Source organism: Tyto alba, unplaced genomic scaffold (assembly GCF_018691265.1).
Source record: "Tyto alba isolate M040663 unplaced genomic scaffold, T.alba_DEE_v4.0 Super-Scaffold_16, whole genome shotgun sequence".
Taxonomy (NCBI): Eukaryota; Metazoa; Chordata; class Aves; order Strigiformes; family Tytonidae; genus Tyto; species Tyto alba.
The window spans coordinates 7405773-7428633 of record NW_024881278.1 but is presented as its reverse complement, the minus strand read 5'-3'; the positions used below and the strand labels follow the sequence as shown (position 1 = coordinate 7428633).

General features: G+C 39.6%; 2 protein-coding genes across 2 annotated transcripts; one reads left to right on the top strand and one right to left on the bottom strand.

Annotated features, from left to right (window-relative positions):
* Positions 1-9074: 9074 nt before the first annotated feature.
* On the bottom strand, positions 9075-20057 carry CLHC1 (clathrin heavy chain linker domain containing 1). The gene is made up of 7 exons (XM_042789799.1): positions 19861-20057; positions 16791-16886; positions 15478-15645; positions 12644-12744; positions 11506-11748; positions 10400-10598; positions 9075-9267 (listed from the first exon to the last, which is right to left on the bottom strand). Exons 1-7 carry the CDS (start codon positions 20055-20057, stop codon positions 9075-9077), a joined length of 1197 nt encoding a protein of 398 aa, XP_042645733.1.
* Positions 20058-20335: 278 nt separating this feature from the next.
* RPS27A (ribosomal protein S27a) lies at positions 20336-22557 on the top strand. The gene is made up of 5 exons (XM_032989209.2): positions 20336-20546; positions 21021-21075; positions 21210-21295; positions 21965-22096; positions 22375-22557. The coding sequence occupies exons 1-5, from the start codon at positions 20499-20501 to the stop codon at positions 22522-22524; spliced, it is 471 nt and encodes a 156-aa protein (XP_032845100.2). The 5' UTR covers positions 20336-20498; the 3' UTR covers positions 22525-22557.
* Positions 22558-22861: the final 304 nt, after the last annotated feature.

Here is a 22861-nt window from a genome sequence, read left to right as displayed (position 1 = left end):
TGGTCTTGACTATAAATATGACTCTAAGTCTGTGGTCATTCTGACCAGCAGTATCGACTGTGATTCACCTTCTTCATAAGAGCTAAAAGTGTGTACTGGGCCAAGATCTGGACTCAAAACCATGAATCCCCATTTCCATGCAGCTCAGAAACACATGGATATAAGATTCCAGTTCATGCCTATTCCTAGTATAGACATACTCCCTCTTTGCAGGTGACGACACTACACACTGTTGTTTGTACAGGTCTCTGTCATTCAAAGCCCAACAGAATAAATAACTCTAAGAGTCAGATACTCCCATTAGGCTCAAGAGAATCAGGCTTTATTCATGTGTGACAAACAGAATCTAAATTTACAAGTGTATGACTCAAGAAGGGACTTTCCAGAAGCATTTTAGAATGAGAAGACCATTTAGCCATCCGTCTCCAAACAAACCTTCTGCCACATGTGGGCTCTGGAATGAGGAAGAAATTCAACTCTAAAATTCTCTGCCAATGACACAAAACTTAATGTGGAAACATTAGCTAATGAAAAATACAAACCTGTTCCTACAACCACAGCTATAAAGACAAATTGAGTATACTCACTGAATGGAAATTAGAAGTATTTTAAATAGCTGGGTTTAGCAGAAGCAAGCATACGACTATTAAACCCTGTCATACATTTTTTTGCTGAAGGACCAACCCTAAGAATAACTAAAACCACCACCGTAAGTATCTCGATGTAAAGAGGATTTAGACATGTGCAACTAATGAGGGATGTATAAATCCTTATGCATAAGAATATTTATGCCCATACTTGGTGCTGAAGGAAAATTCCGAATATAACCTCCCTGAACAAATATCCCATGAGCAGCTGCCAGTTCCTGACTGCACTTCAAATCCCAGCCTGGAATACAACTGTTGGGATTCAAATTCATGCAGCATTTCTTGTCTGTGAGTCTAATTCAAGATATAGACCTACTGCAAATGTAGGGAAAGCAGAGCTGGTTCAGCTGCATGTGACAGCATGCTAATTCTGCATCATTCATGTTCACACACAGAACATTTAGTAATTCACCAGTCACCTTTCTGGTCTTCTGTCCAATCCAGTGTCAAATATCCCAAAGGACAAAACTACAATCTCCCTTGAACAATACTTCCCTAATATTGACACTGTTAAGAAATACCTCCTCATAATTGGAATAATTTAACTTTTCTGAATTTTCAGTTCATTTCAATACTGATATGGACTGTAAACAATTCCATTCATTCTTTGGGCTTCTATATCTCCTTCTACTGAAAAGCTCAGTGAAAAGGAAGTATCACAAAAATAAGACAGACTCCCCTACAGGAATTCAAAATTAAAGGCATAAAAGCTATATACCCATCAGCTGAAGGGCCACTGGGTGACAGTCTTTTCTACATGAAAAATAAAGATATGCCTGTCTTCTGACATTCCTTCAATCTTTTTTTATGAATTTGTGGTTGCTTTCTTGAGCAGTTCCTGCTGTTTACCCAGAAACACCTACATTATTTGTTTTTCCCAGCTCAAAGATTGCCTATGCTTCCTTAAATTTCTGTATCTTCTATCCTCACCTAGGGTTCTCTCCTGTTTTGGTTTTCTCCCATCTGAAAGTTTGGAAACAATATTAAACTTTCCTCTTATCTTTCTCCTTCCTCACTTCCATATGTGTCTCCTCTTTCAGCATTCCTTCCTGCATTTTGCCTTCTGTGTAGCTTTTTCTTCCCTATAAGCAATATACTCGCTCCCTCCACTCTCCCTCTTCTTGAGCCATCTATGCTTTCACTGATGAAGAGGGTAACAAAACAAAAGCAATTATTTATGTATCTGATGAAATGAAACTTACATTTTCATGGAATATCATTGCACATTCATGGTACAAAATTGCAGCTTTGAATCAAACGTGAGATCCTGGATGCTCTGCCTTAAGACATTAAACACCAATTCAATTAAGTGCCTTGGATCCCTGGGCCAGAACCACCACTGCTTTTGCCAGCTCCCACCTCCTGTTCTTTCCACAGTGCTCATTACAGAGTTCTTCACCTTCCAGGTGACACTTAACTACCTTTTCTTCCCCTTCTGGCACCTTTACACTTATTTTATTAACTTCACCCTGATTTAATGAAATCTCTTTATTCCTCTTACAGATTCTAAACCCTACATTTCATTCCAAAGTATTCTTTCTACACTGATGCAAATTTAACCAACACTTATTTTCAAGAGATGAACTTCAAGTGAGGAGGCAAAGTGTAAAACTCTGAATGAATATTTGTTCTGAAGCAGTGGCAAAACCACTTCCACCAACATACTGCAGCCTTTGGGAGTGCTACACAGCCCAGACCAAGCAGCATTAATGAATCTGTTAATATCATCCTGCTGCTGACATCTCTACCTATTTTAATAAAATATGCAGGAGGAGGTTATGATTTCTATTATCACACTGCACAAGACCCCCAGTCATAAACAAGACTTTATTTGCAGGGTACTATATATAGAACAAAAGACAATCAGTGCTCCAAAGAATTTACTGTCTAAGATGACAGACAACACATGTAAATTTTCTACAGTGGAAGTAATGAGATAATAATATTGGCCAACATGACAAGTACTAATCATACAGTTGTGATCAAGATTTTTGTAGGCATCACTGTAAGAATTCATACCAGAACTTTCAAAAAATGACTGTGAAGACAAGGAGGTTGATTCAAATATTATAATTAATCACAATTAAGAAAAATGGAGTTGTGAATAGAAGTTGTGATTGCAATGCACCTTTTAAATAGTAAAATGCTTCTTTTTCATATGGACTGTGTCAGATATGTGAAGTTTTTTTGCTCAAAACAGCTAACAGAGAACAGCAATAAAATGTATGTGAAAGAAAACCTGGATCCTTCATAAGTTGTTATAAAAATAAATGTTAGTTTGTCCAATCAATATTAACTCATTGGAAATCAGAATTGCAAAGACAGAGTGAAGTAAAGCCTACAGTGTATTCATGTTCTGTTACTGATGAAATAAAAAGAAATAGCTATTAAAACAAATTATAATGAAGAGGTAATGTTTAGAACTAAGAAATATTTATTTTTCATCAGTGTTAAGTTTAAAGAAATTTCAGTAACAAGACCTCACATTTAACAGCTTTGATAATGGTATCAATACTGCAAGTCCATTTGTAGAAACACTAATGGAAAGTGTGTGGGGTGGTGGTTGTTTGTTTGGTTTTTTTTTTAAAAGATTTTCTCTACTCCTAAAACACGATGACCATAGGCACCACCTTCCCCTGCTTGGTAAGCCAGTTACCAAAAGCCTCCATATAGCAAGAGACCTAAGATATATGCCATGATCTCCTGAGAGCCAAGGGGAGAAGATGCCCCGAGTGCTGACAATGGCTCCCAGAGGTCCTATTGTTCCTCTAAAGGGTGCAAGCGTGTGCCAGAACAGATTTGCTGTTGGCCCACACAAACCTCAGCTTGCATTTGACTAGATCAGATGCCTCGGATCGAGTTTACCAGGTAAAGGCACCTATATGACTCCTTCAGAATGTTGTTTCAGTGTACAGGAGGGTATTATCACCATCCAACACCAGGCACCTCATTTGATGTGCTCAACTCTTTCAAAAGTCAAGAGAGGGAAAGAAGCTACTCCAAATGGGAAATTTAGAGAGAAGCTTAACTGAAGTGCTTTGAAACAGACTCTATGAAACAACAAGGGCAAATATCTTCTCTGAGACATGTACCAATATTCTTCCTTCTCTTTCCTCTGCCCTTTCTATAGCCTCTGGGAAATCTCTCTCCTCCCACTCCTTACAGTTTCCTTCTGTGCTTTTCTGCTGCTGAATGATCTTGTTGCCTGAGCAACTGCAGCTGAGGAGGGGAGCAGGGAGAGGGTTCTGGCCCAGTTGTGTGCTATCAGCAACAGCACTGCTTTCTGACCCGGGGATGCATGATAGCGACAGTGGCAGCCTCAGGAAATTAACAGTTCAGCTGAGTTCGGTGCCTTGATTGGGTGTAACCTCCTTACTAGGTGCTGGGGATTCTGGAGCCACCTTATATTTTTGTTCAAGTATGAATAAAAAGGCCTAATACTCAAGACTGTCAAACAAGTCGTCATTGAGCTTATCCACAGACCCAGATTATAGTCACAAAGCAGCCACATTTGTTACACTTCAATTCTGGCCCTAATAGAATTTAGAAGTACAAATTAACTGGCAATTAATCCCTAGAATCAGAATAATACACTCTAGAATTTTCAGATTATGATGATGTGTGTGTCTCTCCCTTTACTCTTTTAATTTTCCATTTCAGAATTCAGAAAAGTAACCAGAATAACAGCATCTATCAATGACCTTTCCAGGTCCACTTCAGTATTTGTACTTTGCTTTCTTTTCATCTTTGCCGCCTCTTGGTATTTGAACAATATCTAGTAAAAAGAGAATGTAGTCTCGGTGCTATCACTGTACAAGAAATAATAACCTCTGCAAGATATCAAGCATAGATTTCTTTTCTAATATTGCTTTATTGAAAAAAATACTTTTCCTTTTTAAAAAATAGCATTCTGCTTATAAGGCTTTGTGTTCCTACAGTATATGAAACACTAGGGTTTGCCTCCCCCCTCCCACAATGGTTTATGATCAAAATTACTGTAATTGACTACTTGCTGCTCTGCTGATGGCAAGAAGGAGGGCTGTGCAGTTTTTCCTGCATTTGAGCAAAGTATCACTTTGAATATAAAGCATGGTAATGTCTGTGTTGATACTTCTTAACAGATATAGGACCAGTCTTGTTAAAATAAAATAAACATCAAGGATTTCAGACCTAAATCAGTGTAGCTACTATGACACTTCACTCTATTATTGTTATTTAGTTTTTCCTTCCAAAGTAGAAACACATGGTTAGTTAGACGTTCCAGTTACATCAGTTTAATGATAAGTTACTGGAAAATTACCTGGTGTTTTAAATTTCATATCAGTGTGAGCTTCATTCAAAATTAATTTACTCCAGCTTATCAAATCTGTCTTCAGCATATGCATGGTTTCCATTTTTGTCCCCTGCACTGTATTTATAGAACTTTTAAATTTAGTTTTTAGACTATGTTTATTTTTGTTGAGCATAAAATAGTGAACAACTGGAGTTTAAGCTTGAAGAACCCAACCACAACAGCTCAGAAACTAATACTTGAGTTTTTGCTCTGTTATCTTCAGAGATAACATACTTTCACTTTAGGCTATTGGGCAGAATAGCCAGAGTGAATATCACTGGAGTAAAATACAGTCCAGAATTTCTGGTTTACTAAATTCAGTGAGAAGCTTTAATTAATGAAGTCTGGAGCACTGTGACTAGATAACTGATTCCATCAATTCATTTGGAATAAAACTATCAAGATTTCTCAATGTATCTGGAAGTTTCAAAACCATCTGTCAAAACAATGTTAATACAGCGAAGACAGAAGTAACTGTGCTTAGGAGACCTTAGTTAATTGGTCAGGTACATCCAGTGCTGCCTCTTCAAGAGTTCTTTCTGACTAATGGCTTCAGCCATGATGCAAATCAGGTGACTATATTTACAGCTTTCAAAAACAGAAGGGAGGCTCAGAGTTATAAAATTTAGTGAAGGAAAAGGCATAAGGTCAAACATCCTTAGGGTGACTCATGGATTTCAGTGGGATTACAGAAAGATGAAAATAGACCACACTTACTGTATTTGGTCACCATGCTAATATCGTTAATCTTCTGTCAGTGAAAGATTGCTCTCTACCATTCCATGATTTAAAGTATGAGGATAGCTGGCCCACAGGGATACAAGAAAGCTAGGAAAAAAAAAAGAAAGTGAAATAATGGGAAGAGCCTGGAGAAACATGAGGGGAAAAAAAAAAAAGTTTAATTTTCCCTAAAAGGTCTTAATGAATATTTCTGATGGGCTCTTATCAATACAAACTCTTTTATACTGATAACCTTTGACCTGTGATTTGCATTTGGTGAAGCTGTATCACAAAATTTTATTTTGCTTTTGATGACTTTAGAAAAACCTCTCACGTCACATAAGAGTTCTGTGACTAGAGCATGCAAAAAGCTAAGTTACAGCTATCTCCTCCTCTCCATAAAACTTACCAGAGTAACATAAAAACCCCCATCTCACAGAGACAATAAAAATACTACCAGAATTTATTTAAGCTCTAATTAAATTTCTTAGTGGGGGTGGAGCAAAACCACGTTATATGTGGTAAGGGCACCCACCTGGGAGGTAGATCTTGGATATGCTTTGTGCTGTTTCCAGTGAATACTTTATTATTTTAAAGACAGAAGATGAATAATGAACGAATTGTAAGACAGAAGAATTCCATGAAGCAGGAAGCACAGGTTACGATTTCCTCCTTCCGGTAAGTGTCCTGGGCACTAGGCTACATAACCAAACTCACATTTCCTCTCATTCTGGTATCTTTAATCTCCCATTCAGCCCCTAACTTCTAAGAGCCTAAATTCTAAATTAAATCAAAGCGTAGATCTGTGGCTGACCTTTATGAAGTTTGCATTTGAAGGTGGTGAGTGCAGCACACCAGGCAAGTAGAGCTAGTCAGAGCTTGGCAATAGTAAATTGCAGAGGACCATGATATTGTGTACCTGTACATTTCATTCATTCTTGAGATACTTTTAAAACTCCCAACCACTTTATTATATTTTGACCAGACTGTTTTATCCAAGTCAAAGTCTATCAAACACTGGGAAAACAATAAATTATGAGTTTGAGTAATAAATAAGAGAAAAAAAATAAATGTGAGTACTGCCAGTATCCAAAATGTTTCAGAATCTTTCTTTGCCAGCGAGGTGACAAGACAGGTCTCCTACTTTTCCATCTGTGAAACTGGATAACTCTTCTTCAAAATAACATCTGAAGCTGGGGACAAAGTTTTGTAAGGAATGGACTTCTAAACTTGCTTGGGCATTTACAGATGTCTAGTTTTTTGAAATTCCATCTCTTATTTATATGTAACTTTGTGTGTTTGAATATTACTAAAATACTACTTGGCTTTTAAGGATGCTTTGGGTAAAAAGTATATTGTCACCTTGCTAAATACAACTTTTAAGATTGTTTATATTTTTTTCATAATAAAGTGACTGACAATTCTTGAGGTTGCTGAATAAAACACATAGTTCTAAATCACTTTAAATCCCAACAGATGATTAGCAACCAACTCCTGGATTTGGAGGCACCAAGGTGGGTCTGAAGGATAATAAGGCAACACCAGTCCAGTCCTCCCCACTAACAGTTGTGTTTGCTCTAGAGAGTATACATTTGACACTGCACTTGCTCTGTTTTTCTTATGTAGCATGATTTCTAAAACTTCCAGAGAATGCTTAATACAAAGGCGCTAGCAAGTAAATAGGCCAACTGAAGGAGCACATACCTCAGGCCTTCCGTCTGATCCTGTATCCCTTCCAGAAATCACTTCAGCACAGTGAAAATGGCTATAAAGAAAAAGAATAAAACTTTATGGTTTAGCCCATCACTGTCGTCTTTGATTTAAAACACTTTCAGTTTTCAGCTGCTGCAAACATTAAACAAGAACCATGAAATCAGTCTGGGGAACATTGCAGTTACATCTGCACTGCCTTCTTGTATGATGTCAGCTTTTGTGTAGTAAGAATGTTGGTGATCTTTTTATTAATTGTTTTCATCCTTCTGGTCAAAATTCAATGTATGTTACACTGTAAATCGAGTTATAATATATACAGTGTATTTGAGGTCAAACACTCCATCTTATCTCATAATCAGTGTTACAACTAATCAGATAGTGGTCTTTTGTCACTGATTACATAACTAAGAAATAGCACCATTAAAATTAATATACATCCACCAGCATAAAATGAAATGAGAAAATTGAACCTGAAGTTTCAGTAGGCATAGCAATGTATAATAACAAATCAATTTTAATCTAGCAAGGACTGTCCATTTTTTTTTGCCATGAAGGTGTATTACAACTTCTGAGTTTACACCTGCTCTCCTTTCCTGTCATACAAGATATATTTGGCCATTCTTTCTGATCCCTTGCTTATGCCTGGTATTTAATTATACTTCAGGCTTGAGCTTCATAATGCAAGTTGGTCACAAGTAAAATTCTACAACTTCATAACTAAATTAAATTCTACAAGTGGGAAGAGAAATGGCTATTGATCTCTGCATTCATCATGTGTGATGATACCAGACTCCGGAAAAAGCTCTCATGTGGAATTCAACTGCTCTGCATTTCATAATCAAAAGGTACAAAAGCCTGCAGTCACTCAGGTGGTATCAAGCTGAGTTAAGGAAAAAATCAGGTGTCAGTAATGAATGCTCTAGTTCTGCTATAGAAATAACATCCTGGACAGCTAAAACAATCTCAGTTTGGAAAATAAACATTTCATGCTCTATGCATTTCTTATGTAACCAAGCAGTCGCCAAAGTATACCAGCCTGTATTTGTAAACAGTGTGCAATACTTTTTCCCAATCATAAGCATTTGCTCAGGGCTCCATTCTGTAGATGTGCTGTGTCCAGAAATCCCACAGAAGCCGCCAGCACTGACCTTGTCACCTGACTGCTCCTGGAGTATCTGCATCAGCATATATGTTTGTGATGGCAGGATCACCTTAATTTCAATAACATGAATAGCAAGAAGCACTGAAAGAGAAAATGACATCCTTAATTTGTAGCTCACCCTGAGTAACTCTGGGGAAATGTACTCGAACATTAGTCAGAATTCAGCTGCAACAATATGTAAAGTAGATATCACCTAAGTAATCTATTCCTGAATATGTTCTTTAAACTGAGGCTTTAATAAATATTTTAAATCTCGGTTCTCACATTCTTTTGACAGTATTACCTCTTTCTCCCCCCTCTCCTGCAAATAGGATCATATCAACTGCCCTTTGACTTTTAAAAATGCTAGAAATTCCTTCTCAGCATAGCAGATAGAGTACAGAAAATGCTTTATCAGATTAAAAAAAATCTCACCTAGGAAAAGATGTGATCAGCTAAGACAATTACAAAAGCAACATGGCGAGGCCAAACTTCCCAGGGTTACAGAATTTACCTTTTTCTACAGCGTTGAACACACTTCAAGTGTCATTAAACTGGCCAGTCTTTGACAGGTTTGAACCACTCTCGAGGTAGAATTTCTAATGCTCATTGCAAAGACTGTATCCCTAATAAGGACTGCATCAATTACAAGCTCTTCACAACAGCAATAATTCACAAGCATTCGGAAAGACACTAGTAAGTAGCAGGCATTACTAGAAAAAATATTTAACACTAATTTATTTGAGAAAATATCTCTACATGTATATATTTAACTTAAGGGTTATATTTACAGGACATATTATTCTACATGTTGAAAAATGAATTTGCATACCTTTCCCTGTTCCTCATCCACACAATGCTTACAATGTCTGTAGACTTGGAATTATTCTCTTTTAAATGAAGTTCTCTTATGAACCCTACCTCTGCAGATTTAGCTGTATAATAAATATGGCCCAGCACCTTTTAAAAAGTGCCAAAACATATTAAAACTGAAACAAAACAGCAGTAGTTACAGCTAGCTTAATTATAGAGATATCTCTTATTTGGGAACATGTAGCACAGTGACAACAGCAAATGATGTTCAGTATTCTTCCCGTTCATACTGGCTGTGGGCCGAGAGCTAAAAAGAGGCTCTGCCAACATGCACCCAGTGAATCTGCTGGCGCAAGACTGCAGTTGGACATATTCCTTCCCCTAAAACTGAATTACCCATCTCCTCAGTCTAAGCTAAGTTCCCATACCATGTAATACAGTCCACAAAACACACAATTCCCACAGCAACCCAAGGAGGATACATGTAACTGAAGCCGACATTTGTTCTACAGAGACATTTGTTGTATTTTGACAGGATTGGTTAGATTATCTTGATAATCCAGTGATGGCTGTCTCAGGGGAAAAGAAAAAAAAGACCAAGGTTATGTCTACGCTGCTGTCCCTTTGTCCAGCTTCCTCAGAACGATGCAACCAGAGCAGTTTCCCTTACCCACGCTGATTCTAAACCCTATGCAGTATCTTCCTCCTGCAGTAAAGGACAGCCATGACACACTGAAGCTGAGAACAGGGTGGTGAGTATATGCATACCATTACCATACCATACCATTCCAGAGCACAATATGCCAACTTTCTTCTACGCTGAGAATGCATTTTCGATTAAACAAAATACAAACATGCACACAGTCTCTCACGGACATATTAAAAGGGACAAACAACTGATACTTGATGGTAAAATAACTCCCGGCACTGTTTCTGCATGCTTAGTGTTTACCGCGGTTCATACAAAGAGCTAAAAGGATTCTTCCCTTGACTGCTGTAAGAGCTCCCTCTGTTGTTACTCAGAAAAAATACCAGAAAATATGTTCCATTATCCTTGCATCTTCCTCATCTTCAAGCGGTGAATTTTCACACACTCCATCCTGTGAGGTGAGAATCGACACGACTTTCTGAGATAACTTTTCATGCTTATTATCTGCACAAGGAAATGCTATCTTACTCCAGTCTTCCAAAGTACAGACAGTATAATTCAGAATAACCTGTTCCAATGCATCTAAGAAAAAAACCAACCGCATTTACAGATCCTGCATTTGTCCTAGTCAACTTTGTACTATTCATATTAAGCATACTGCACAAATCATTCACTGTTTTTCCAGATGGATTATAAATCCTAAAACTGAGTTTTTTTAAAAAAATAAAAGCTGATGAAATTAAAGATCCATAAGAAAAGCAGTGTTTATTTTAATTGAAAATGCTGAAAGGCCAAAATCCCCAATTGCACTGAAAATCACTTCTGAAACCCTGAAGAGCAATAGAATGACAGGAGAGTTGCAGGCACTGGCAGTTTATTGGAACAAAACACAGTAAGCACAATAGATGCAAATAACCGTCCATGGATGCAGAAAAACTAATTTTCAGAAATATTATCTTTAAATTTAAGCACTTCCTTTAGCTTAGTCCAAGAATATAAGTATTAGTTTGCCGGCAAAGTAATTTCAGGACCTGGCATTTGCTGCCCATGTGCTTTGTTGCAACTGCCACCCTCGGCTTCAGTTCATGCTACCCGGCAGTGTCAAAAAAAGCGCCTCTGAAAACTTGCAGGCCTTACAACAAAATAGGATTTTGTTTAATTTTTTTGTGTCCTAAGCAGGAAGCACTGATGTTTCAAGCTGTCCAAGAGCCAGCCTATAGAGGCTCTGGTAGAAGCCTGCTTATTACTAACAGTTATTTCCCAGTTATTTCAGTGGCAGGGCTGCTCCAAGGGGTGCTCTGTGCAATGGCACAGACTGAACCTGTGTATGAGTGCAAGCAGGAGGGGCCCTCAAGTCTGACACAGTGACCCTCATCCCTGTGGGATCTCTGGAAGACACGAGAATGCACAGCTCAACTCACTGTGAAGGAAAAGCTTTTATTCAAGGTCACATTATAAACTAGAGAGCACTGAATCCAAAGTAATTTACAGGCTGAAATGGAAGTTGAATTAAAGTTCCAAGCTTGAAAGTTTGTTACTAAAATTTTGCTGTGCTTACTTTTCTTGCTCATTTCCTCTAATAGCTCAAACCCATGCTTTTTGTGATTGGCTGAAATAAAAGAGAGGATTGCAGCCCCCACAGATGAAAATGGTGGTTTTCTAATCCATTGTTGACTGAGACAGCAAATTAATGCAGTGCTAGATCCGTTTTCCAAGAGAAAGAAGTAATCATCTGAAAAACCAAATACCAAGATCATTATGTATTTGCATATGGTTAGCTCTTCCTTTCCTCACCATAAAACCCCACAATGGTCTTGACTGCTTCCCCTGAACAGTGTGGAAAAGCTAGTGGTGACATTAAAATCTAACCTTTTACTTGGAAAAAAAAAAAAAAATGTTTTCCCCTGTAATTATTTTAGAAATCTCATAGAATGAGAAAATCAACAAACCCTAGAAGATATGATAACCTGAAAATCCTCCTTAAAATTATATGAAATATGGCCAGGAAATAAAATAAGAATGAAAAATTCTAAGTTAACTGAGCAACAGTCTAAACAAGAATACATATAGAAGAAAAAAGGACGCTGCCAGAAGGCAGCTAAGTAGAAAGGAACCTAAGAAAGAACACAGAGCACCCTTTCTTTCCTTTCATAATTGGATTAACAAACTCATGATCCACCAGAGAGAGCCAAATCAACCTTGGGTTTGGAACTGTAGGCTATGAGAAGCCCCCAGCCTCCTGCTGAGCTCCTTGCCAAAATGCTGTGGAGATTTTCTAACAAAAGGTGTACAAAAAGTAATTCCTTATTTCATCAAAGCACGCATATATTGATATTATGGTAAAATACATAGCAACATTTAACAGAGCTCTTGACATCTCAGTAAACACAATGACAGAAGTTCAGATATTTGTATTGACTTCAAACGCTTTCTATACAAGTGTGGTCAAAAACATCACAGTTAAACCTGAAATAAATATCTTGCAGAACAATCATGAAAGGCAATACAAGTGACTTATCATTTACGTAAAGAAAAATTCTCAAGCTGCTGAATATAATCCATTGCTCCTGAAGTTTGGCCCTGTATACACTGGCACAGAGCAACTTTTTTGTGTGTGGCAGACTGACCATATGCAACCTGAGCCAAAGCCAGGCATCTTGACTTGTGGATTGGTTCTACTTTCCTGTAGTCATAAATAATATCTCCTACTGCCTTAGAAAAGGTTAACCTGAAGAAGACAAGGTCATAAAATAAACCAGTATTACAATGTGTTCTGTAACTTTGTGTCATGGTTTAACCCCAGCCAGCAACTAAATATCATGCAGCCACTCACTCAACCATCCCCCCCAGGTGGGATGGGGGACAGAATTAGAAGGGTAGAAGTAAGAAAACTCGTGGGTTGCGATAAGAACAGTTTAATAATTGAAGTAAAAATATTAATAACATAACAAAAAGGAAAATAACATAAATAGAGATAAATAAAACCCAAGAAAAACAAGTGATGCAAATGAAAAACAATTGCTCAACACCAAGCAGCAGCAGCTTCCTGAGCAGCAGCCCCTGGCCAGCTTTCCCCTTAGTTTATATATTGGCCATGATGCCATGTGGTATGTAATACCCCTTTGGCCAGTTTGGGTCAGCTCTCCTGGCTGTGTCCCCTCCCGGCTTCTTGTGCCCCCCAGCCTGGGCTGGCAGGGCAGCATAAGAAGCTGAGAAGTCCCTGGTTTAGTATAAACACTACTTAGCAACAACTAAAACATCAGTGTTATCAACATTATCCTCATCCTAAATCCAAAACACGGCACTGCACCAGCTACTAGGAAGAAAATTAACTCTCTCTGAGCCAAAACCAGGATACTTTGGAATATTTCAAAACAAGCTACAACATGTAGATTATGTAGATGGGCATATTTCTGCCTGTGCAAGTATTAAACTGTACCCCTTTCAGCTCTTCTGCCCCTCTTGCAGCCTTAATTCTCTATATTTGAGTAAGTAGCCTCTTCCTTCTTTAATCTCCCAACTGCAGCTGAGGGCTCTAAGAGCACTGAAAGCAATAGGAAGCGATGGGACATTTCTTCCAGGGATTACCACAATTCCAATCCCTGGCAGTTGGGAGGAAAAACTGCAGCCTTACAGCATTCCTGCACATGGGAGATTCAAGGCTTGTTTCAGGGAAAAAGGAAATGCTTGTGCTGCTCCCAAGCTGTGATGGAGGAGAGCAACCATTGCTGCCTGTTCCACAGCACGGCCTGTAGAAGTTGGTCTATTCAGTACCAGCAGTATTTGTAATTTTTGTTGTTAGTCTCACAATAAACTCAGAGGAACACAACCAAAAAAAGTGAGTTTTTGAAGCCTAGTCAGATTTCCAGGGAGTATTAGAAAACTAGAAAATGGCAACACCCAGAGCCATTTAGCTTGCTATTCAATTCACATTTTCTCCAAAGTACAAAGAAGATTCAAAGAAAGACTGAAGGAAATTTTGTCATATTAACAAAAGCCATTTTATAGTATGATCCTCAGGAGTAGCTCAGCTGGCTTTAACACTTTCCTAAGAAATTCTACCTAAGAACACAGGAATGGGAAATAGATAAAATTTTGCCACACCTAGAGTGGCACAATACCGTGGCAATTATTGTATAATAATAGTGCAGCAAAATAGCATGGTGATTACAGGGATTTAAACTGTCAAGTGTTATATAACTTGCCTGCTACACATGTTGCTACCAGGTTTGCCCACCATCTAAATGGTTTAGGATTCAGTTATTTCTTTTTACTATTTGCAAAAGCCTGTTGTCAGTACAGAACTTTTTAGTTTTGGAACAGGAGGTAAATCTCCCATTTACCCACACAAACAAGGCATCATTATGTTTAAGTAACAGAGTATTTTTCAGCAGGCTTCTTCAGCAACTGATTAAAAGCAATTTGCAGATCCCTGACTACTGTAAACATCTGTAATACTTGAAACTAGAAACTACAGTTATTTTTCACTCTTCCACCCTGAAGCAACTAAGCTGTCATCTGCTAACTAACATTGCATTTAGTAATATTTTATGATTTCCAAGGTGGCCATAAAGCATGGCTTGAGAAACACAGTTTCAGCGCGATGACGTAACTAGCTAGGTCAGGCCGTAAAGGGTTTTTTGCATTAATAGGATAGATTATGGGTTAGGACTGAAACAAAGTAGTGGTATTTTGATACTGAGACAAGGTGGTTTAGAATCTCAACTCGAAACTAAAATATGGGCTAGCGTTCAATAATGCTGTTGCTCTTCACAGGAATGTTTTAGCAGAGATGCAACCATTATAGTTGATTTAATACCAGACTGTTCTAGTAGGCTTTTTACCATTTCAAACAAATCTACATCGGATTAGGAAAAAGTATCTCTGACAGCTTAATGTCTTATCCAAATCAGAAATGCAGAAACAGATGCATTTCTAGAAATTCAAATATGATTGTATCCTATCCCCATAAATGGAAAAAGAGAGGTCAACTACAAGTATAGGGTCTACTGTTTAAACATGTTTTTAGTGTAATTGTGTTTGAAACTGTGGATCTGGTACTGACATCAACAACAAAATGAAATAAATAAATATCCTAGTAATTATTTTTTTTTTTAATCCACAGAAGGCTCTGAAAATATTATATCCATATATTTTTTAAGTACAGTGTAAGAGAAAAGAATTTCAAACAAAACTGAAGTCTACAAAGCTGCAAGAAAGGCTGACAGAAACCAAAACAAAATGCATCCTCCAGAAGGAGCTGTTGATACTGCATTTGGTCTACACTTGTATTGACTTTAGGATTTAATAAAATAATAATAATAAAAAAAAACATTACTGTATTTGTTGTCGTTTTTTGTTTGAAAGGATTTACTCTGAAGAAAAGGCAAAGTTCATGACTTGGAAAGTAACAGGGGACGGCACACCCCTCCGTGAATCTCCGTGCAGAAGAGCCATTTACCTTTGCTGTTCAACCCAATGTGTTACTAAATTTAATTGCTTTTCAGACAACGCACATTTGAATGCTTCCAGAGTTACAGTTGAATTTGGAACGTGTCCAGCTGCAGCACTTGAGTTTATCAGAGTATTACAATACTTCAGCAAAGGGATATTTCTTCCTTTAAGGCAGCTAACAGCCAAAGGGATTAAAGTGAGTCATTGGCTGCGCACCCAGAAAAGTATCTTTCCATGTTTAAGACTGCTCAACTTTTAGACTTTATTTGCTGATACCCACCGAATGCCTCTGATAAAATTCTAAATGTTTTGTGAGGTTGAGTCATATCAGATGCTTTGTTACTTACTCCAAAGGAAGATTGCTCAAAACTGAAGGCAGAGGATTCATGGCAGTATTTTACCATTGACAAGCAATGGATAAAACTTGGAGGGCTTGTGGGGTCTTTAAAACATACAGGTTTTCAATTGAGAGTGCAGAAAGTATAACATCTGCTGAGAAGACTATACATTTTGTAATTCAGATCCTTAGGACTAGCTTATCGCAGTTTTTCTCTCAGTTATTGCCTTTAAAACTTGAACAAAAGACAATAAAATATGCAGAGAAAAAACTCAACATTGATCTTGTAAAGTTCAGCAACGCCCCTATGGCTCCTTCCAAAGGAAGAACAAAATACTTGACTGCTTCAGTCTCTGACATCATCAGTATCACTGAATTTGCTGTTTCCAAATGCAAACAAAAACATTGAGAGGAAGACAAAATTATAAAGACTATTTTGCATTTCTCTGGGATACTGAAAATCATCGTTTTTTATACACCCTAGATTTCAGAAATTAATTTTAATGAATCTAACTAAAAGAATGCTTTATATCTCAAAAGACTGAGCTTCAGTAATTAACACAGATAACAGTAAGGACTGGATTTTCAAACTAGCAGCTAGACCTTTGCTCTCGTCTATTACATATAGTTTATCAGCTGAAAAAGAGTTTCAGCATGGCATTAGGAACAGCTTTACACGGGACCTTAAGATCACTGCTGAACCCAGCACCTCACCAACAGCAAGGAAAGCAGTGGTGGTGAGTTACCTACCTCCCCTCCTACCTCTGAGGGCATATCCTTAATATACAACAAAGTAGAAAAAAAATAAAAGCCTTACAGCTTTTCTTATCTTCAGTTTGAAATATTAAACATAAGCTTCAAACCCACACAAACAATTCTCATTTGATAAATCCCAAATTCCTAAGCACTGAAATGACTAGACTGACATCAACTAACATACTGTAAGAATGGACCAAATTATCAAGTTCTTACATTTAAGATACTTCAGAGCTTCTTCATTACAGAGAATTCCCCTAGGAGAGTTTAGACTATAAATCGCTGCAGCATCATACTGACCACTTGAAAGTAATTCACTGAAACTAGGAAAGGGAAGTAAAAAAACCCAAACAGATTATACACAAACACTAAAAAAAATACACAGATACATACATAAAATGGTTAGCTGATGTTATAGCAATCTAGTCAAGAAGCCCAAACATTGAGAATACACAGCTTTAAAATATATATATATTTAAACCTACTATATCTTCACACCATTTTCCAGTGTGAAGCAGCAACGTTGTTTCCACACATCCAGTTACATCTCTTCTGCCACACTAGCTAGTGCTTCTGACAGTATCCTTAATGAAAACTCTGAGAAACCAAGGAGGGAGTTAGTTATCTATGGGCCACGGGAAAGAGAAATGAACTATATTTTAATATTTGTCTTGTAAGAGACTGTGATTTTGGAAGGACTAACCTAAATTAATCAACAGCCAGAAACAGCAGAGAGCTACTTCTGCGTAACAGTTATACAGCAAGCTATATTAGATAAGTTGATGAACTACTTTTTCTATCAAGGTATTATATTAGCAATGAGATCCAGGCATCAGTTGCATTACTGGGATTTTCAAAAGCATTTAATGTTCAATTTCCTTTGGGCATCTGGACACTTTTGAAAAACCCTTAAGTTGTACATTTTCACCTGTATGCACAGAAATATATTTAAGACTATCTTGTCAATTTTCACAACACATGGAACAGCTGGCCTCTTCAATTTTAGTTCCTCTAGAAAAAGGGCCGAAGAACCACCTCTGAAAACGGATTAACAATTGACTTAACATACATAGCTGCAACACCAGCACTTTTTACAAACACCAAAAGGGTCACAAAAAGATTGTGTCCTGGAAGGACTGCATTCAATAAGATGTATTAACTATGGTATTACAAACTGTTAATGCAGAGCAGAATAACCATGTTCTTTTTACCTCTGAAAGTACTCAAGTGAATCTTCAGCCATTTTACTAGGGACATCAAGAGCTGAAATACAAAACATGGCAGTGTAAATTTCAACAGGCAAATCAGAGTTAAAAGTGTTAAAGCATTCAAAAAACCACAAAACTCAAACAACAAAACAACCAACCACAAGCTTTATCAGCTGATACATTTATATGAAAACATACTGAAAAATAATTTTATTTGTTTTTTTAACTAACTGAAACAATCCCCTTAAGCAGATGATTGTTTAGGAAACACCTTTTACATCATCAGTTAAACTCAGTTTTCCTGCCAGTGCCCTCAAAAGTTACCAGGCAGGAATAAAAAAATACCATCTTGAAAACCAAACTCTTGGTCCACTATTGCTGATTGTCTAGCCTTATACTCTCATCCTTGATTGTTCTGACATTTCATTTTTAATGACTTCACTTCTTTCGCCTTTTTTATTTTTCATGATCTGAGAAAAGAGATCTTGTAGAGTGACAATCTTGTCTGATTATGCCCAGGCAGAAATAGCATTTGCAACTAACAAAATTCTAGCATATCTGTGGATAGTTAGAGGGAAATATGTATGTGATCAGCACAGTTATCCAAATCAATAAATCTGCATCATAGTATCAAGACTATCTGTTAATAATTGATCAATGTACAGAACCTCAATCTGTAAGACAAAAATAGTAAGTCTATAAGACATGAGGAACACAACTAAATTAAAAAGATTTGCAGATATGGATTTGAACCTGAGCTGCAGCTTTTCTCTCATTGCTTCAGCTGTATCTCGTAAGGCCAGCAAGTGCAGAAGTTCTTGTTCTTAGTCTTTTTCTGCCAAGGCATATATTTTTTTTCCCCCTTTCTTTTTTCAATTCCAGCATCCATCTGTCTAACTGAGTGAGATGTTTTGAAAGAGAATCCAAGCTAAGTGATTCTACATTCTGGCCTGTGGGAGAAGGAAATGCTTTTCATGACCTTCCAACTGTTGGCAGTAAAGCTGGCTGGTAACAGTAATACAGGATGCACCTCTCCTCATGGGCACAATTAAAGGGTGTGAAAAAGCAAAGGAGCAGGGGCTGTGCATTTTAATGTCTTAAAATACCAGTCCAAATCAAGATTTAAAAGCAGCCCTAGTAACCCTTATTCCTATTCATCTGGAAAACCAAGAATCTTTATTTATTCTTGGCATCTCACATTTCAGTCACTATCTGAAAGAAGCAGATGCAATCTGCAGGAGGCAGGAGTCCTTCAGGCACTTCAGCAGTAACCTTTCAGCCGAACTGAAGAACCATTTGTGCTAATACAGGGCATATGGGATATATGTCGTGGGTCTTTCTAGTTATGTAGACCTTCTCCTGGCTTAGGACAGCTTTATAATGCTTCATAATTTCAAAAGTGGCCTAAGAAAAGTAGTTATCAAGCACGAACCCTACTGTAACTTCTGGTAGTACAAACTCATTGGAGTGCCTTCTGTTTGACTGCAGTGTATACATGGGTGCAAAAGACAGCTGAGAAGATACAAATCCTTGATTTCTGTAACAACACCAACAGGTCATAATCAGTCTGCTTATACCCTTTTCCCCCAGAAAACAAAGAAACAGCAAACCACTTATTACTTATTATCGTTCATTGCTCATGTACCTGAAAAATATTTGCTACCTTGTCAAATGCATTACTGTATATCATGTCACACTCCTCAGATGGTCCTTGCCCAGCACAACCCACTTTCTCAGTTTCTGTCAATATATACGTTTGTTTGCTCTCCAGAAATCTCATGTCCTTCTGAAGAACAATGGAAGTGAGGACAGAATGTTTCTCTGCTCAGATGCAATGGTTTGGCATAGCAACCTAGCACCTTTCTTACACAAAGTCTGAACTTGTTTTCTCCTTTGTTGAACAACTACTTCAGACCAAAACCTAAGAGTTGAAATTGTTAAAACGGTATCAGCTGATACTCATGTATTGAAGCAAGTCTTTGTTCTGCTTTAACCCTTCATATATCGAATTTGTAAGCAGAAAACCACCTAATAAGTAATTTCCAAATTAACTTGACTCTCACTGTTCCTCCATTCTTAACTTACCTACGACTTTCCTAGTTCTAAAACCATATGCCCTACACACCCAGATGAACTTCGCATTGATCTCGGCGCATCTGCTAGTGGCCGCAGGATGTTCTTAAACTGCCTCCACAGGGCTGAACTGAGGAGGAGGACACCGATTTCTGGGATTTCACGCTGCAGCGCAGACCTGTGGAAATGTAGCTGCGTGGAAAAGCCCGCCATCCCCCAAACCACGAGCAGCCACACTGCACAGAACGCTTCCCTGTACGGGTACACACCCCGGCCCCGCGCCGGCACCCTCAGCCGTGAGACGGGCTGCAGGACCGGCACCCTCACGGCGCCGCCGCAGCGCATTGTGGGAGCAGCAGTTCCCGCCCCATGACTACACCTCCCAGGGCGCCCCGCGGGCAGGACTACGACTCCCAGCAGGCCACAGCGCGGCAGGCGGCGGCGAGGCGCGCTGGGAGCCGTAGTCACCCTCCACCGCCCGCCCCATTTCCGGCGCGGGTGGAAACCCCGTGCGGGGCGGGGCGGCGCCCTCTCGGGCAGCCGCCATTCCGCGAGCAGGGCGCGGGTGAGTTCTCGCTCCGCGGCCGCACGCGTGGCCGCGTCCCGTTCCGCTCCACGCCGCCCCCTCCCCCCCCAGCAGGTGCCGGCCTCGCCATGCAGATCTTCGTGAAGACCCTCACGGGGAAAACCATCACCCTCGAGGTGAGCCACCGCGGTCCCCCTCACCGCACTGCCCCGGCGGGCGAGGGGGAGGCGGGAGCGGGGGTCTGGGGCGGCGGGGTGGGGGTTACCCCGCGGAGGCGCGACCCCCGGGCCCGGAGCGGTGCGGGCCGGCAAAGCCTCCCCGCCGCCCGGCCCCATGCGGCAGCAGGGCCGCGCCTGCCCTCCTCGGGCTTTCCGGGCCACCCCGTTCCCTGCGGCGTGGCTGGGGCCGGGCCAAGGGGGGCCGCGGGCCAGCCGGTGCCTCCTGCCGCACCAAAACTTAAGGATGAAGGGGAAAACGCCGGCCCTGCGGCTTCCCGCGGCGTTTGGGCAGCCCGCTTGCCGGGCCTGCCTTCAGCTGGCTGCGTCGTGGTAGCACCGGTGGTGTGGCTAAAGCTCCTCATGGTTCTTCTGCTTTTCAGGGCTAATTAAAAGGCAGAGTGCATTTTCACTCGTTGCTTTGTTTTGTAATAGGTTGAACCTTCTGATACTATAGAAAATGTAAAAGCTAAGATCCAGGATAAGGAGGGTAAGTTCAAGATGCACTTACTGTTCTGTGTTGTATATCTGAGGCAGATGTGATTGTCTGCAGCAATCTATTATGTTATTATAGAATGCCATAGTTCACGTTCCTTGTTTAATCTTGATTTATGCCACCATTAGGCATTCCTCCTGATCAGCAGCGACTGATTTTTGCTGGTAAGCAGTTAGAAGATGGACGCACGCTATCTGACTACAACATTCAAAAAGTGAGTAGGAAAGGCTGAACAGAGTGTTGTAGTACCAACTAGCTGGGACTGTTGGAGCAGACTGACCTTTGCTGCTGAATGTAAGAAATGTTTCAAATATATTCAACCAAATCAATTGATTTAGGGTTGGGTAGCACTTCTGACTGGGGAAGTACTGATGCTAGGACTAGAACTGACAGCTGTTGCAGCCTAGTCTATAGTTTCAGGTCAGAAGAAAATATTTCAAACAGCTTCCACTTCCAGTGCTTCCTGTTTGTCAGCCCTGGCACAGGGCATGCTGTGGTAAGCTGCTTTAAGGGGCTAATGCGAAAAATCCTACTCGCTTCTGCCAGATGAACCTGACAGCAAGGCCAGAGAGCGTCACTAGAAAGGAGGAGCTTTGTCAGTTTGGCTTAGCTGCATCATGAAACTCTTTTGCAATTGCAGGTAGAACTGAGAAATGTAGTCACAACAGATTTACAGTAATTGAACTTTCTGGGGTTGGGGATGCAGCAACCACCATTTTCTGGAGTCTGTTGATTTGTGGATTTAATACGAAATAATCCTTTTAGAGCTTTCTTAAGTACCTGGTGCTCAAGATCCACTTTATGTAGATAAAAGAAAAAGCCTGCTTAACTTATATTCATGTCTTGAAAAGGCATTTTGAGTCTCTATGTGTTTTACAAATAGGAATCAACTCTTCACCTTGTGCTGAGACTTCGTGGTGGTGCCAAGAAAAGAAAGAAGAAGTCTTACACTACCCCCAAGAAGAACAAGCATAAGAGAAAGAAGGTTAAGCTTGCAGTGCTTAAGTACTACAAGGTATGTAGAACTAACTCTAGGAGAAACTTGATAAAAACTTCACTCTTGGGGAAAAAGGACAGGAAGCCTGTAACTAGTCTGCTTGTAGCCTGGCATTCTGTTTGCAATTATCCCACCGTTCACTGGAAGAGAAACTGACTGTTGCAAGTGGGTACTTCTGAACTTAGCTTCAAGAAGTTGTCACAAAAACTACTTTGCCAAAGAAAAATACTCAAAGCTATCCTTGGTGCTAAAAGGTGGCAAGTATATATGAAATGTGGATTCTTTGCCCTTCCCAGGTGGATGAGAACGGCAAGATCAGTCGTCTGCGCCGGGAGTGCCCCTCTGAGGAGTGTGGAGCTGGAGTCTTCATGGCTAGTCACTTCGACAGACACTACTGTGGCAAGTGCTGTCTGACATACTGCTTCAATAAACCAGAAGACAAGTAAATGTACTAGACAATAAAAATCTGAAGTTCTGTACTGTTCAAGGATTTATTTCTACGTCACGGGGCACTGTGTTTCTTCTGCTGATAAGTGAGAAAAAGAAGGGCTTTGGTTGGTTAAGTCTCCTTCAAAGGAAATAATGGGTGGCAAGGGCAGAGAGGGAAAAAAAAAAACCAAACCCAACACTCTAGCTAACCTTAGCCATGGTCTCCTTGAACATGAGATGGGGACAGTACAGTACTGCTAATCTGGAAAAAGAAGAGGTCAGGAGGGCTGAAGTCATGCCTAGAAGGGGGTCGGTGCTAGAGAGAAGGGGAGCAGGGCCCTCCTTAACCCAGTG

Bases quoted from the DNA above. Each gene is read 5' to 3' on its own strand.
- CLHC1 (XM_042789799.1), bottom strand. From the start codon at position 20,057: ATGGCGGGCTTTTCCACGCAGCTACATTTCCACAGGTCTGCGCTGCAG. The intron at 12,745-15,477 runs GTAAATGGCTCT...TGTCTTCTTCAG, and splicing joins CATTGGGTTGAACAGCAAAG to GTTAACCTTTTCTAAGGCAG. The intron at 9,268-10,399 runs GTATTTTTTCTG...TATTTTTTCTAG, and splicing joins ATAATGGAACATATTTTCTG to TAATGCCTGCTACTTACTAG.
- RPS27A (XM_032989209.2), top strand. From the start codon at position 20,499: ATGCAGATCTTCGTGAAGACCCTCACGGGGAAAACCATCACCCTCGAG. The intron at 20,547-21,020 runs GTGAGCCACCGC...GTTTTGTAATAG, and splicing joins GGAAAACCATCACCCTCGAG to GTTGAACCTTCTGATACTAT. The intron at 21,296-21,964 runs GTGAGTAGGAAA...TTTTACAAATAG, and splicing joins CTGACTACAACATTCAAAAA to GAATCAACTCTTCACCTTGT.